The 15,000-nt window shown below is 52.5% G+C and overlaps 2 protein-coding genes across 2 annotated transcripts in view; both read right to left on the bottom strand.

Annotated features, from left to right (window-relative positions):
• Positions 1 to 3,833, bottom strand: part of LOC119092255 (calpain-D) — a 15,588-nt gene extending 11,755 nt beyond the window's left edge. The window contains exons 1-5 of the mRNA XM_037215225.1: positions 3,822 to 3,833; positions 3,065 to 3,169; positions 2,615 to 2,676; positions 2,209 to 2,359; positions 1,521 to 1,701 (exon numbers count right to left, since the gene is read on the bottom strand). Of these exons, the coding sequence (XP_037071120.1) occupies positions 1,521 to 1,701; positions 2,209 to 2,359; positions 2,615 to 2,676; positions 3,065 to 3,169; positions 3,822 to 3,833 (511 nt within the window). The remainder of the gene's footprint in view (positions 1 to 1,520; positions 1,702 to 2,208; positions 2,360 to 2,614; positions 2,677 to 3,064; positions 3,170 to 3,821) is intronic.
• Positions 3,834 to 6,961: 3,128 nt separating this feature from the next.
• LOC119092254 (calpain-15-like) overlaps positions 6,962 to 15,000 on the bottom strand; it is an 11,794-nt gene continuing 3,755 nt past the window's right edge. Inside the window, exon 6 of the mRNA XM_037215224.1 lies at positions 6,962 to 7,023. Coding sequence (XP_037071119.1) covers positions 6,962 to 7,023 — 62 coding nt within the window. The remainder of the gene's footprint in view (positions 7,024 to 15,000) is intronic.

Raw genomic sequence — 15,000 nt, 5'->3', positions numbered from 1 at the left:
ACCCTGCTGTATGTGGGATGGAGCCTCTCACGTACCCTGCTGTATGTGGGAGGGAGCCTCTCACGTACCCTGCTGTATGTGTGAGGGAGCCTCTCACGCACCCTGCTGTATGTGTGAGGGAGCCTCTCACGTACCCTGCTGTATGTGTGAGGGAGCCTCTCACGTACCCTGCTGTATGTGGGAGGGAGCCTCTCACGTACCCTGCTGTATGTGTGAGGGAGCCTCTCACGTACCCTGCTGTATGTGGGAAGGAGCCGCTCACATACCCTGCTGTATGTGGGACGGAGCCTCTCACGTGCCCTGCTGTATGTGTGAGGGAGCCTCTCACGTACCCTGCTGTATGTGTGAGGGAGCCTCTCACGTACCCTGCTGTATGTGGGAGGGAGCCTCTCACGTACCCTGCTGTATGTGGGAGGGAGCCGCTCACATACCCTGCTGTATGTGGGACGGAGCCTCTCACGTGCCCTGCTGTATGTGGGAGGGAGCCTCTCACGTACCCTGCTGTATGTGGGAGGGAGCCTCTCACGTACCCTGCTGTATGTGGGATGGAGCCTCTCACGTACCCTGCTGTATGTGGGAGGGAGCCTCTCACGTACCCTGCTGTATGTGGGATGGAGCCTCTCACGTACCCTGCTGTATGTGGGAGGGAGCCTCTCACGTACCCTGCTGTATGTGGGAGGGAGCCTCTCACGTACCCTGCTGTATGTGGGAAGGAGCCGCTCACATACCCTGCTGTATGTGTGAGGGAGCCTCTCACGTACCCTGCTGTATGTGGGAGGGAGCCTCTCACGTACCCTGCTGTATGTGGGAAGGAGCCGCTCACATACCCTGCTGTATGTGTGAGGGAGCCTCTCACGTACCCTGCTGTATGTGGGAAGGAGCCGCTCACATACCCTGCTGTATGTGGGACGGAGCCTCTCACGTGCCCTGCTGTATGTGTGAGGGAGCCTCTCACGTACCCTGCTGTATGTGTGAGGGAGCCTCTCACGTACCCTGCTGTATGTGGGAGGGAGCCTCTCACGTACCCTGCTGTATGTGGGAGGGAGCCGCTCACATACCCTGCTGTATGTGGGACGGAGCCTCTCACGTGCCCTGCTGTATGTGGGAGGGAGCCTCTCACGTACCCTGCTGTATGTGGGAGGGAGCCTCTCACGTACCCTGCTGTATGTGGGATGGAGCCTCTCACGTACCCTGCTGTATGTGGGAGGGAGCCTCTCACGTACCCTGCTGTATGTGGGATGGAGCCTCTCACGTACCCTGCTGTATGTGGGAGGGAGCCTCTCACGTACCCTGCTGTATGTGGGATGGAGCCTCTCACGTACCCTGCTGTATGTGGGAGGGAGCCTCTCACGTACCCTGCTGTATGTGTGAGGGAGCCTCTCACGTACCCTGCTGTATGCGGGAGGGAGCCTCTCACGTACCCTGCTGTATGCGGGAGGGAGCCTCTCACGTACCCTGCTGTATGTGGGAGGGAGCCTCTCACGTACCCTGCTGTATGTGTGAGGGAGCCTCTCACGTACCCTGCTGTATGTGGGAAGGCTGCGGCCGGCGGAACACGGTCCAGCGCGACGCGGCGCTCTCGGCCCGGATCTGGCGCGGCCGCAGCCACTGCACGTCTGGCCGCTCGCCGCCCTCGGAGCCAGCGTAGTACAGACTGCGTACAGCTGGCGGGAACGAGTCGTCCACGAATGGCTCGCCGTCCTGGGGGCACCGGAGCGGCGTCACGGACGCGACCTGGCCCCAGCTGGGCAGCTGGGGCGTGCAGGTCAGAGCGATCAGTGATTCTGAGAGATCGCGCAGCACTCGTAGACACAATGATATGGTTGCGGACTAAGTGAGCTACGGCGGGCCAAGCAGGCATGTGGCGAATGGTCGCACTGGACCCTGGCGATTCGCCAGCCAGGATTTACAGGGTCAATAAGGCGCACCGGGATTATCGATGACCGAAACATTGCACACCGGAGCTAGGAAGTGACAAGACAGTCGCAAGCTATGCAAGAATCTGGGCGACCTGCTGCGAAACCACGACAAACATACAGTCTTAAGTTGTGCCGGACAATCCAATCCTTCAGTGGTGCCACACAGGCCTTCGCATAGGACTTGTGATCCACGGTCGTAATCCTGCTCCATATCCACGATCCAGCGAGCAACCCTGGCTCGCCAACATCTCGATGCGCCCGAACCACCGCCGTGTTCCGGACTGCCCACCTGTTTGCAGAACTCGACGATGCGTTTCCACGTCTGGCGGGCGCCCTGCTCCTCCCAGGCACGTAGGTCTGACTCGAGCTCGCTCTCGCGCCGCGCCGCCGCCGGCTCGGTCGGCTCCGGTGAGGCTGGGCCGGCGCGTGGCGCGCCGCAAACGCCGCAACGCGCATCACCGGGCGCGTTTCCGTACGTGCAGGTAGGGCAGTCCCAGCCGGCGGCGACGGCGGCGGGCGCGGTGCTCGGCGGCCGCGAGTGACAGGCGGCGCAGCAGCGCGACGCCGCCGCGTTCACAAGGGTGCAGTGCGTGCAGCTCCAGTCGCCGGCGGGTCGCGCCACGGCCGCAGCCGCGGCGCACAGCGCGCACCGCGCCGCTCCCACGCCGTTGATATAGGTGCATCGCGGACAGCACCATCCGGCCTGCGGCTCGGCGGTCGCCTGGCCCGGCAGGTACTGGAAGTCGGCTTCGAGCGTCTGGCCGCCCACGGCCGGGGTGGTGTCCGCCAGCCGCAGCCGCGGCCGCGCGCACGCCTCGCAGCGCGCCGCCGGCGCCGCGTTGGGCGCCGAGCAGGCGGCGCAGCGCCAGCCGCCGCCGCCAGCCGCCAGGTGGCTGGAGAAGCGGTGCGGCCCGTCGGCGCCGGCCGCCCGCGTCGCCACGAAGCGCGCCAGCGCGTCCTGGACGGCGGCGGCCGGCACGTCAGGAGAGCGGCCGCCGCTGGGTGCCCGGTGGCGGCGCCCCGCAAGCCTCGCAAGCGGCGCACGACGCCTGATTGTCGAGCGTGCAGCGCGCGCACACCCAGAGCTGCCGACGGTAGGGCAGACAGTCGCTGCGCGCGCTGGTCGGAGCGACGGCCGGCGTCACCGAGCCGCTGCTGAGCGAGCGGCACAGCTTGCTCCGCACCCGGTCGTAGAGGCTAGAGTTCTGGCGTTTGGGCGAGCGCGCCAGATCCCCGCCGGCCGGTTCCACCTGCCGCACCGGCACCATGGACGGCGGCCACCCGCAGTCGCCCGGCCCCGAAGACGGATCGCCGTCCGCCGCAGCCGCCGACTCTGGCTCCGGCGACGCGTCCCTCTCGGACGCCGGCGTGTCGCCGCTGTCGCCCGGTCCCGGAGACGGGTCGCCGTCCGTCGCAGCCGCCGACTCTGGCTCTGGCGTCGCGTTCCTCTCGGACGCCGGCGTGTCGCCGCTGTCGCCCGGTCCCGGAGACGGGTCGCCGTCCGCCGCAGCCGCCGACTCTGGCTCTGGCGATACGTCCCGCCCGGACGCCGGTGTGTCGCCGTCGTCGGCCGGCTCCGGGGCGGGGAGGGCGCTGCCAGCCGCGGGGACCCGGTCTGACGGAGCCTCTATGGTGCGGCGCCGCTTTCAGCCGCCGGGCGAGCGCGCGCGCCGCTCGCTGTCAGCTGAATGCCTGCCGGGGAATACCGCTCCTAGTAATCCGCAGCGCTCCCATTCCTCATATATCGATCAAACGAATGCAATCAGCCTCCAGAGTCATCCGGTCACGTCATCCTGCTCGTCGGCTGAGCGGGCCCTCGCATAACGGCGATCGCACGTAAATATCAGCACGGTAACACCAGCAGCATCCAGGTGGCTGAAACCTCGCAAACTCCGGCGCTACCTGTCTATCCATATCACGGCCAGTTTCGCCGCCCGGCCTGTCCCACACAAACAGCAGACATAAACATGACAGAGCCGTCGGTTGCAGAGTTCTACGAACTCGCTCGTCGCAAAACAGATTTTCTGAACACCACCGGGCCGGGAAATGCTGCGGGGACTCCCTGCACATCACCCCACACTGGCGCGACTGGATCCGTCTGTGACGCACTGGGCCGAACTGAGGTTATCAAAAACCGCGGCGGGTACAGTCCCGCGGCCAGAGGAAGCCCCAGCCAATCGATTAACGTCAACAACGTCACGTTTCAACCTTTGGCGGAGCGGCTGTGAAAAATATACAAGCGGGAACTGCGAGTCACGCCAGGCGTGTGCAAGCCGTCGAAAACCGAATCCCACAACAACATGCGTTGAAGACGTGCATTCCCTACAGGACTGTCAACAAATTACTCCAGCAATAGATTGGCTTCAGGGAGAAATACAAAGTCACTGTCCATCGATGGCAACCACTTCCTTACAACTCAAAGTGGAAGAAGCTTTCTCCACAACAGCCATAAGCACTAAGGGTTAGGCAAGCAAAGAAGGGGATAAGGGCTGCTGCCACCATCCATAAAACAAACTACACCAGTCACAGGGTCATTGTTTTCTATTTGGTCGAGAGGCTGCATACCTGACCTTGAGGAGAAGGTGGGCCAACTTTTGAGCAGATACCCTCTTTTTATGATTAAACCATGCTCCTGGTTTGTGAGCATCATTGCATGTGGAGGGGAACAGGGAGAGGTGGGGACTCAAGTGAACAGTACATGCACATTTCATTTGCAATTTCAACATAAAAAACACTGAAAATGTAGTATCAGAAAGCAACAGCATTCACCAGCCAGTCATTCCAAAGCCACCAACAAAATGGCAAGCTGGTTGATCCGACAAGAGTGAGCTTTCTAAGTTATGAAGGCTTCCATAGATATTTGTGCATCAAATGTTTTGTGTGTCAAATGTTAACTAATTGTCATTTTGGGACAAACATTCCATACTTACAGACAGTGAGCTATGAGCATGAAATCACAGTAGAGAAACTCTTCAACCACACACATCAGTTCAGACAGTTCAAAGACCTGCCAGTTTCAGCAATGTTGATAACTTGTGGTGATGTTTTGTCACCTTGACTTGTTCCAGGTCATTAATGTATGATATGTTAAGCCCCCATTTTATGTTAACCCTAAATCAGAGAATAATTTGGTTCAAAGTTCATGCTAAACATTCTATTTTCTTGCAAGCTTCTACTTACTAGTTTGATCACTTATAATGTGATGATGACCTGAGCTTTTATGCTATGTTATGGATGAACCCAATGGGTTCAGGTCAGGTGTTCTCAAACTCCTTCAGGGCCGAGGCACCTGCTGTTTAATCAGACTAGTTAAACATCAGCAAAATAGTGATTGGGTTCCTCACAACCCACTATCAAAACCCTCCCTGTTGTCCAACAGAGCACTGAGAGTTGTCTGGTAGGCAGCACAATGTAACACCCTGAAGGAAATTAATGTGGGCATCAATTTCTAAAAATATTTTGCTGGAAACATACCTTGGTTCATTGGTAAACTTGGTTGCAGATTTCCAAGATTAAGGTACCTGCATTGAAACAATATGTTGACATATTTTGAGATTTACAAGCACTGCTGAAAATACTTCCAGATGAAGACATGTTTGACACAACACATCCATGCCAATTTCTTCAATAACATGGTGGGCTGGGAGAATGGTGAGCTGGAAAATGGTGGGCTGGGAGAAGAAGTGATCCTGTTATAAATCCTCTTCTTGTAACAAACAGGCACCTGCTAAACTTCCTCCCAAGCATAACAACACAATATGGTGATGTGTGTGCTTGGCATCAGTCACAATATGTTTGCAAATTCATGTTTCCACCATGAGACTTTTCAAGCTTGCTTGTCCACTTATGTAAGGTCACTGGTGGTATAATAGCACATGCAGCTGTTTATTTTTCTGGGACTTGAGCCCAATGAATTAGCCAATAATATGATAGTTGAAACTGTACATTACTAAGGGGACCGGTGTATTAACGTAAATTAACTGCTTCTAAATAAATTGTTGCCTTATGTAAATATCTTTCACTGCTTATATAGTGGTTTACATGATTGAGTTATCACCACTTTTAAGTAGTTGGCCATATTTTTAACATTTAGTCATGGTAAACACAAATACTTAGTTTCTTTCCAAAACCATCCCAACAGACTTAAATCACAACTACCTCTGATGCATACTGTCTGTTTCTCACACAGAATTGTAACAAATCCAGTCAAATTTTCACCTTTGGGCATTGATTATCTCAACTGAGATAAAAACTGCTAATTAAATAAATCTTAGTAGTATTAATTAACATTTATTTTACATATTGGGCATCAAGGGGGCTACATCCAGCTACCTGCTCAATCATAAGTGATGCTGTGCCCGACACACTCATCTTTAATGGCATAAATAAGATTAGCCACGGGACAAGGGGCCTAGCCAGAAAGGCTTCTTCTCTCCTGTAGCCCTCAACCCAGATGCTTTCAGCGGCCACCTTTCGTCGACACGCTACCCCGTCAAAGCACCGTCATCATGACGCTGTCGCATTTATGCAATGCAGTAAATCTCTCCGTGCAATGATACCTTTAAATATTCCACCCTTCTTACCTGCCCAAGTACCCTCCCCAACATAGCGCGTTCACATACTGGAACGTCACGCACAAAGACCGAGGGCTTGAAAGCGTCGTTTTCACAAACCAATGCGCCATAGTTGATGTTATTTGATCAGCACCTTTGCTACCATATGCAGCAAAAAATCCTAGATTTAACTTCACGAAACAAAAAGTGGCCACCGGTAGAGAATCCACAGAGAAGCCCCACTTGGCATCCGAAAGAAAATTTCGGTAAAATGGAGAGCCCATACCTCCCAGCCCTAAACTCGTTGCATCCAACCGTCACATCGGTCGGACTCCGAGTCGCCGTACTAGCCAGCCGAGCCGCCAGCCCGTCCGCGGGTGTCTCACTGGGGCACGCCGGTGACACAGCACTGACCTCTACCCCCTGCCGCGCGGGGGTCGAGCGTGGAAGGGATGATCAGCCGAACTGTTTGTTTATCGCGCTGCCTGGTCACCAGCGGTCGGTGAAGTGGGTCAGCCGGTGCCAGCGGCCGATGTGGGTCAGGTCAGCGGCTGGTCGCCCGAGGCGCTAACACCGGCGACTCACGACACGCTGCACGCCGCGATAGTGACGGTGCACCGCGGCATATGTTGACGGTGGCGGCAGAGCTGCTGCTAGCGGCGGGACAACTGCTGCCGTCCGCTCATCACGCGTCTCATGTCGTCAGCGATGCTCATGACGACGTCCGAATACGAGCTACACATCTACGCTGATGGCATTCACCTCTATCTTGAGGCGACCCGGGACGCGATCATAGCGTCGAGGTCCACGTCCACGAGCTGCAGGAGGAGCCATCCGGTGATGTGTCCCAGTCCAGCTCAGCCGCGAGTGGTACTGCTTCTCGGCCAATAGCCGAGCTCCGTCGACACTCACGCCCACTAGCTGTGAAAGAATTTACCAGCTCTGCATTTAATTTCGACCTCGCTGAGTCTGATACCGTTTCTTGAGCACATTCTTCCCGCCCTGTGACGTCGCGATGGCGGTGGCGATGAAAAGCTGGTATTCTCAGTCACTCCCGACCTCCGCTAAACTCTTCGTTCTCACTGGAGCTATTTCCGCTCCACCGCCTCGCTCGGCTCCCCACCTCCCACATTCCACAGTAGCGATCATTCTCCACCGAGCTCTGGGGCTTCCTCCGAGGCCGGATGTTTGGTTTCCATCAGACTGGTGTGGTCCGATCTTGGCATTTGATGGATGGAGATGCCTCTGTGCAGCCGCGCATGGTTCGTATTTTTGCAGGAAAGAATACCTGCTGGTATAAAGCGCACGTCTGGAAATAGAACTGCTGCATGTTTCAAGGGTGAACGTTGAGTTCAAGGATGTAATGAGTTCCGCCAGTAAAGGGTTGCTGGAAAACAAAACCACCTGATGTTCTGACGAACACGCTGTTGCTAATCGCAGCCCTTGGGCTACCCTTTATCTAGTACTGCGACTAACCATAAATGAAGTCATTTATATGTGGATGAGTTGTTGTAGTCATTTCTAGAGATGTACAGTTTTTGACCTTATCAAGGGCTTATTTTTACCGCACTCGCCGATCCAAGGTTTATACGTACCTGCCGCCTGGGTCACTTAGCAAGGTTTGTTTAACCGGAGCGGTTTTAGATCATCCAAGCAGTACGAGGCGGTGTTCGACCCCAGACCAGTGCCCATGGGGACGCCCATGCTGAAAAATATGCACTCATGACAGCATATAGATCCTCATACTGACAGCATCTAGCTCATGCAGATAACGTTTTAGTTAGGCCAGCCCGAACCTTGTCGGCCGTCGAACAAGAAAAGATATTGCCGTGATCCTTATATAATTTGTAAGGCTTATGAAAAACTGACCGCCCCAACCAGCACAAAGCCCAGGGACACCAAACGTCCAAGCTTGGACGGGGGTCGATATCGGTCGTATCGCCTTATCAATAAGACACCAGGTAGGCATTAACTACACGTTAGAAACATACTAAAGGGACCATGCTGCAGAGCCATCCATGACCTAGTTATTTCAGTCGTGCAGCAGCGGGGTCCATTTCCGACGTCATCGGTCGGTGGAGAGCCCGCATCGCGACCTCATTCGCCAACCGGCCAATAACGTCCATGCCGCCCGCTTGCCGCGTGACACACCGTTGTCATGGGAGCCGCGGACGCCGGCCGGCCTCGGCCGTGACATTGGCCAAGGCCGTGGCCCGGATATTTCCGAGCTGCACGTGGAGACGGTGTTAACCGGCAGCAATCATTTGGTACACTTGCCTGAGACGGAGCTGCGCGTGCATCTTTTCCAAACGCGAATTTGCTTCCTCAAGCTGTGAGTTTCGGAACCTGAGTGGAAATGTGACACAGTTTGGTCTAGCTGGCCGCTGTTTTGAAATTGCTACACACGCAACTCGTTCAACTAACTCAAAGAACCGGAGTTTTTCTCGCTATGAGAGAAGCTCAAACTCGGAGTTGTACTTTACGGTGGTTGCCTCAGTGCTGGTGATGGAGCCAAGGTTGCCAAAATGCTCCAAAATGTGTTGAACAAAACAAAATGTTGCAACCATAGAATGCACACAGGAGCGACTGGCGGAACGGAAGGTCGACGGAGCGACGACCAGACGGTGGCGCCATCTAGAGACGGCCGCATTAACGACCGAGTGGTGGATGATGCGGCGCGACATGGCCGGCGCGAGGCGGCACGGCGCTCAGATAACTACATGATATATTTAACTTTGTGTGTTATAATCTTGTGTTCCCCATTATCGGTCACAATCCTCTTTTTTCGAGAGGTACTTGTCTTAGAAACTGCATTGTTTTCCACCATTCTAACCATGATTACAAACCTCGCTGTGCTGGACGATTTCAGAAAATTGTGTCATCGTGCTAGTTTTGCCACGAAAAACACTGTATTCTTTTCGTTTGTTTCACGTGTAGGTTGGCGGTGAAAATGGTGCGCTTTCAAGAAAGTCACGGTTGGATTTTATTTAAATAACGCGTACACGCCCGTTGATCAGCGTCAAAGATTGTCAAGTGGAGACTTAAGGTTGTCACATAGGAGGTGGGGGTGGGGGTGGGGGGCGTTAATCACTCTTTGCATATATAGGGCAGTCATATATTGGGCCTTCCAGTTGACAATCAGGTATATTATAAACGCACCCACTTTGGGAAGCAGAAGGTTTGCCAGTTGCTTCTCTCTGGTTTGCTGAAATGTGAAATCTGAATATAATTCACATTATGTTCTTCCGTGATGGTCATACATTGATCTGCATATCTACAAGAACGACGTGTTCACTAATATGTGGCTATCACCATCCATTTGTTGCAAATAATATGTGGCTATCCAAATCATTTACACGCAGGCTCTCAATATCAAGACACACACACACACACACACACACATATATATATATATATATATATATATATTATATAATAATATATATATAATATGTTTATATAAATGTTTCATCGACAAAACATACGCATTTCAGTCAATGTAAAACAAAACAAGTATTACCTAGTGTATACTCTTCGATGTATCGAAAAGATGCGTTCAAATTTGGTGCGGAATGTTCAGACGTGGCCAGAACAAACTACGGTTAGAAATAAAGTTGAGTAAAAAGTTATCAACCTTTCAATAACTAGGCATAAGTAGATGCCCTCCTGTTGAAGATACTTTTCCCCGCTCATTTTAATGAACATGTATTGCGAGCCTACGGTACTTCTGGAATGCTGTTCCAAGATGGTATGTTTCTGAGCGGAAAGCAGATCTCTCCGCTTCAATTCGAACGTGCGGCAAACGGAACGCACGTCAGGTCAGTACCATGCGCGATATACGTTGTTCGTAACAGCGCTGCTAGTTGAGTTGGCTCTTCAGTGACCATGCTACTATACTTTTGTACGTATGTCGCATACTAGGTGCTCAATGAGCTCACCCACACCCAGCCAGCCATACTACCTCCGGACAGCATCGACAATGATAACGATTTCGAAAGTTCACTGTCACTCTGGCACTGTTTGCACTGATTGCACTGATGTGAATGCACTGTTTGAAGCACACAAAGGGGTTCTTTGACTTCAGATAATGATGATGCAATAAGCAGGACTAGAATCTCTATGCACTTCTGCACAATCGCATGAAGTTGAAGCGAAATGCGCTTGAACATACCAGCGTGCTAGTGTGTTCCGAAGAGCGAGCTGTTACCTGAGTCTTTGATGGGTTCGACTTTTACAGGTTTGTCTGCATTTCGCGCGGCTCCCGGTACAAAGACTAGACAGTCGTCTGCGCTGTAGGAGCTGTGGGGCAGCGGCGTGATAACTAAGTACATTGTTAATGTGCTTAACAAATTGGCACTCATGGATGAACCCAGTTATACACTGGAGGTATCGGGCAAGCGCCACTGCTCTAGTCTGAACGTTTTGTACGTAATGTGCATGCCGTTGAAGGCTATCCAAAGGTCATGGCCGTAACGTGTCGTGAAATCTCAGTGCTTCTAGCAGAAAGAAGCGACAGACGCAGTGAGATACCGTTTTGTAGGTGAACGATTCATATTAGCGCTACCTGGCCAACATCGATGGGACGAATATGCTGGCTGAAATGTCCAGGATTACCGTCTTAGTTAAATGAATCCTACGTGGTCCATGCGAGCACGAGGCATCAGAAAATGCAATAAAATAAGCTGTTCGTACACCAGCTCCTCTTTTAGCATCGTCGCTATGGGAATGAGCGAGATCGGTTTTAAGTTTGACGTTGAAGTTGGTGAAAAGTTGCCTGATGAGGCCACATCTAACAATCAACCACTTAGTAATATCTCCCCCTTTCATGGCAGCATCTCAGAGGCAAAACTGCTTCTTACAGCGTGTGGTGACGCTGACATTTGACATCCATGGATGACCTAGCAGGCAGATTTTTGCAATGTGAAGCGTCATGCCATCGCAGCCGTCAGCATCACTGGTGTTCATAGACACCAAAGCGCGTTTTGATTCATGTATGGTGACATGTCGTAGGCAAGGGAGCTGGCTCGCTCGTGCAACGCAGGAGTTTTGTCTACCCACTGGAGTCGCTGCCAATACCTTGCCGGAGGTTTTCCTCCTGATACAGGTGACGCATTCGTTGGCCTACCAGCTAATCTAGAAGTTTTGTTGGCGAAGGTCCCTTGCCGCCGGCGATGCTACAGATAAAGTGGTGCCCGCTGCCGAGCCTCGATAACTCTATGAGTCACTAGATACATCCGCGGCCGTTGCACCGGCTGACTGCGCGCTCTCGGCGGTCTAGTTGCCTGTCTATCGCTTCGGTGCGACGAAGGCCACAGTGTTGTGCAATGAGCTACTTAATCGCGTCCGACACAGGGAAAGAGAGCTATCGGTTTGTGAGTCGAGACCTCCCGTTTTGGTGCGAGCTAGTCAAGCAATGCATTCCACTGTTCAGCAGGCGAAAAGGCGTCAGAACACGCTCCGGTCGGCCGTGGTCAGATCAGATCAGACAGAACCTATAGACACAGATCCAGATCTACAGATCCAGATTTACATGATCTGGCCAGATCTTGTATCAGTGTTCGTTCCGAGGCCGTCACCCGCTCGGGAGTGATGCGACACCACTCCAGCCCTCGCAGCATTCCTCGTGCTCTTTTGCGCATTGTCCGGTGCGTGCAGAAAGCCGACCAATGCAATGTGGAGCCGACGCTCGAGCCATGGCGACTTCACAGCCATCCAGTTGCGACCCACGGAGACTGGCCGCAGCCCGGTTTTCACCTGCAGACACCCTGGTCAGTTGATGATTACCTAGTGCGCCATGTCCTCGGCGTGTAAGACGCCATCGCCCCTGTACAGAGATCGAACTCTACAATCCATTGGAACCTCCAGTAACCGATGCAATGAGGTAGCCCATGCCTGAGCGCCGTGCTGCAATGGCTTGGCGCGATCATGAGCGCTACAAGGAGCTGAATCGATTGACAAGCCATCTGCCATGGCTGCCCTGAGCGCATCCGCAGAAAACCCCAGGGGCAGGGCGAAGCAGTATGTGTAAGTGCATATAACCGATCATCGCTGGCGAGAAAGCTAGTATGAGCTCAAATCCACAGGTCGACCAAACGTCATTAGCAGCTATCACGCGTAGACTGGAAGTGAAACACTGGCCGCTGTAATGATTGCCAGAACTGAAACAATTACACCAAATGTTTTGATATGATGAATCATGATAAGCTCACTTAAAAGCGATTTATTCATGGCGCCGACCCTCACTGGTTTAAAGATAATTTTTGGAACCACAGGAAGAAAGCACCATTTGCCCGTAATCACCTCAGATATCTAAAATCACGGCCGGCTGGAATTTAGGTAACGTCTCATGAAACTGAATGATAGCAAAACCCAGCTTAGCGTCATCGTTGCTCAGAAAATGATACAGCACGTGCCTCTCATCTCAATCCGCGCCGGAGACAGCGAGATTGAAGAGTAGCTTGGCATTTAACACGCGCCCGGCTGTGTGTCAGTTTGATCTACCTTCAACAAATTTAAAAAAAATAATGTCCGAATGGCGCAGCGTAGCCGCGCAAAGTTTTGCATAGTTGTAGGCAATTGGATAGCCGATCCTTTTGCCCAGAAAATTAGATGAAACTTGTAAAGTCGCTGACCTACGGCAGGTTAAAGTCAGTGGAGTGGCTGTCAGCGAAGGAGATTTCTAGGGGAGCGTTCAATGCTTTAATATGGTGCAACGACGGAGTGTTAGACGAAGCCATATTACATCTCTGAGATAGTTTGTTAGGTAATGAAACAACTGTCAAGTATGAAGATCAGATCAGGGTCTAAAGCGACCTGCCTCTTTACTCGAGAGCTTGCTATGTGGGGTAGTTTCTGGTCCTCATGTCGAACTAATTAATAACGGGGATCGCACCACCGCAGTCGGCGCGCCCCTAAACTCCAATAAACAAGAACAACAAAGGGATCGCATCAGACATCTTCCATGGATTTCCAGGAGAACTGAGTAAGTCACTAACCTATAATGGCAAGTCAGCATTTTGTTTTTTGAAACAAACTGCCTACCGTAATCCTTGACACTTATTCAAACGAAAAAATCAAACGGTATCGCAGGATTTTGGCCACTGTGACATTCCAAATGCCAAACAAGGCCACTGACCTTAACTAAACATCAATTACCTTTCGCTAAGAACAGATATCTAGGTCAAAGGTGATCGCATAAGGAGGTTTGCAGGCACTTTGGACAACACGCTGGAGTTTGAACCTACTGGACCTTACTTCGCCCGAATGTCATGACCAAGGAACCTCAAATTTGACCAGTGAGTCAACATGCAGATCAATCAATCCTGTGCATTTGGCGTCTCTAGCTCTCTTAGTTTTTAAGATTTAATGAGGGCCATGGTGCCCTCCCCCACCCGAACGAAGGGCTATTACCCGGCCGCCCGTGCCCGTTTTAACCTTGGGTTGACCCTTGACCGATCGCTCGCCTTATCGTTGCGCTTTGCCGGTATGAGCATATGCATATAAGCATATATATGTCGCAACAAACTGCGTATGGCCTTCTTTCATACAGGCATGGCCTCCGCACTGAACATATAGGCAAGGCAATATAGAGATTAGTCGTCTCCGTAGTTCGTGGCTGCATGCATGTGAAGACAGCGCAAACCAGTCAAACTTGAAACAGGTGCCATCGATTCTAAATTTTAGTGCGAGGGCGATGTCAGGCCGCCGGAAATTCGACTAAACCTCTTACGTGCTAAACTGAAACCAAGTCCTGAACGTCAGACGGCTGCTAAACTGGAACCAAGTCCTCAACGTCAGACGGCTGGCATATTGCCACAACGTAATCTTTCTGCATTCGTCACGGGACGACCGCCAGCATTGGCGAGTCTGCTCAGCACAAACACCGGCACGACGGGGAGTCGCACCTACAAGTCCCACCTCAGGCTGCCTACGGCGCGTCGGGACAGTGGAAACGACAGTTTATTTATCGGGCTCCGGTCGACTCCACCCTCTCGCCACACGACGTAAGGGCTTTCGACCAGTCATGTTTTGCTGTCGCAGTTCAGCGAGAGTTCCTGTGTGCCATCGGGACGTGAGCACACGTTTTGAGCTGAGGTAAGATGTGCATGCCTTTCGTTGAATGAGTGGGCGTGTCTATACCCAATTACGTTTTAAGACATGGCATGTCACAGTAATAGCCAAGTGTGTCTTACATCTGTGCATGGAATGCATGCTATATTCGAATGTGTCGCAGTGTGAATGCATGCATAAATACCTAAGTTTTTTATAGTTAGACTGCCTTTTTGTGTGTCGTAATCGACCTGGTGAATTCGACACATTTGTAATTGATACATTCTAATCGACACAACTGTTTTTACATCGGCCACGAAGCCAGTCAGCTGATCTGATCGTTTTCTTTTCAGTTCACACAGGGTAGAGCTTGTAATGTTGAGTCAGGCTGGCTGACGTGACAGACGAGGCTGGTGATTCATGGACAGTGTCCAGGAAGGGACGGTTGAGTGACCTTTGCGAGTCCCGTGTTCCATGAA

This window comes from Pollicipes pollicipes, unplaced genomic scaffold (genome assembly GCF_011947565.3).
Source record: "Pollicipes pollicipes isolate AB1234 unplaced genomic scaffold, Ppol_2.1 Scaffold_3447;HRSCAF=4054_pilon_pilon_pilon, whole genome shotgun sequence".
Taxonomy (NCBI): Eukaryota; Metazoa; Arthropoda; class Thecostraca; order Pollicipedomorpha; family Pollicipedidae; genus Pollicipes; species Pollicipes pollicipes.
Note: the sequence above shows the minus strand (reverse complement) of the source record. Positions and strands in the feature narration are given on the sequence as shown.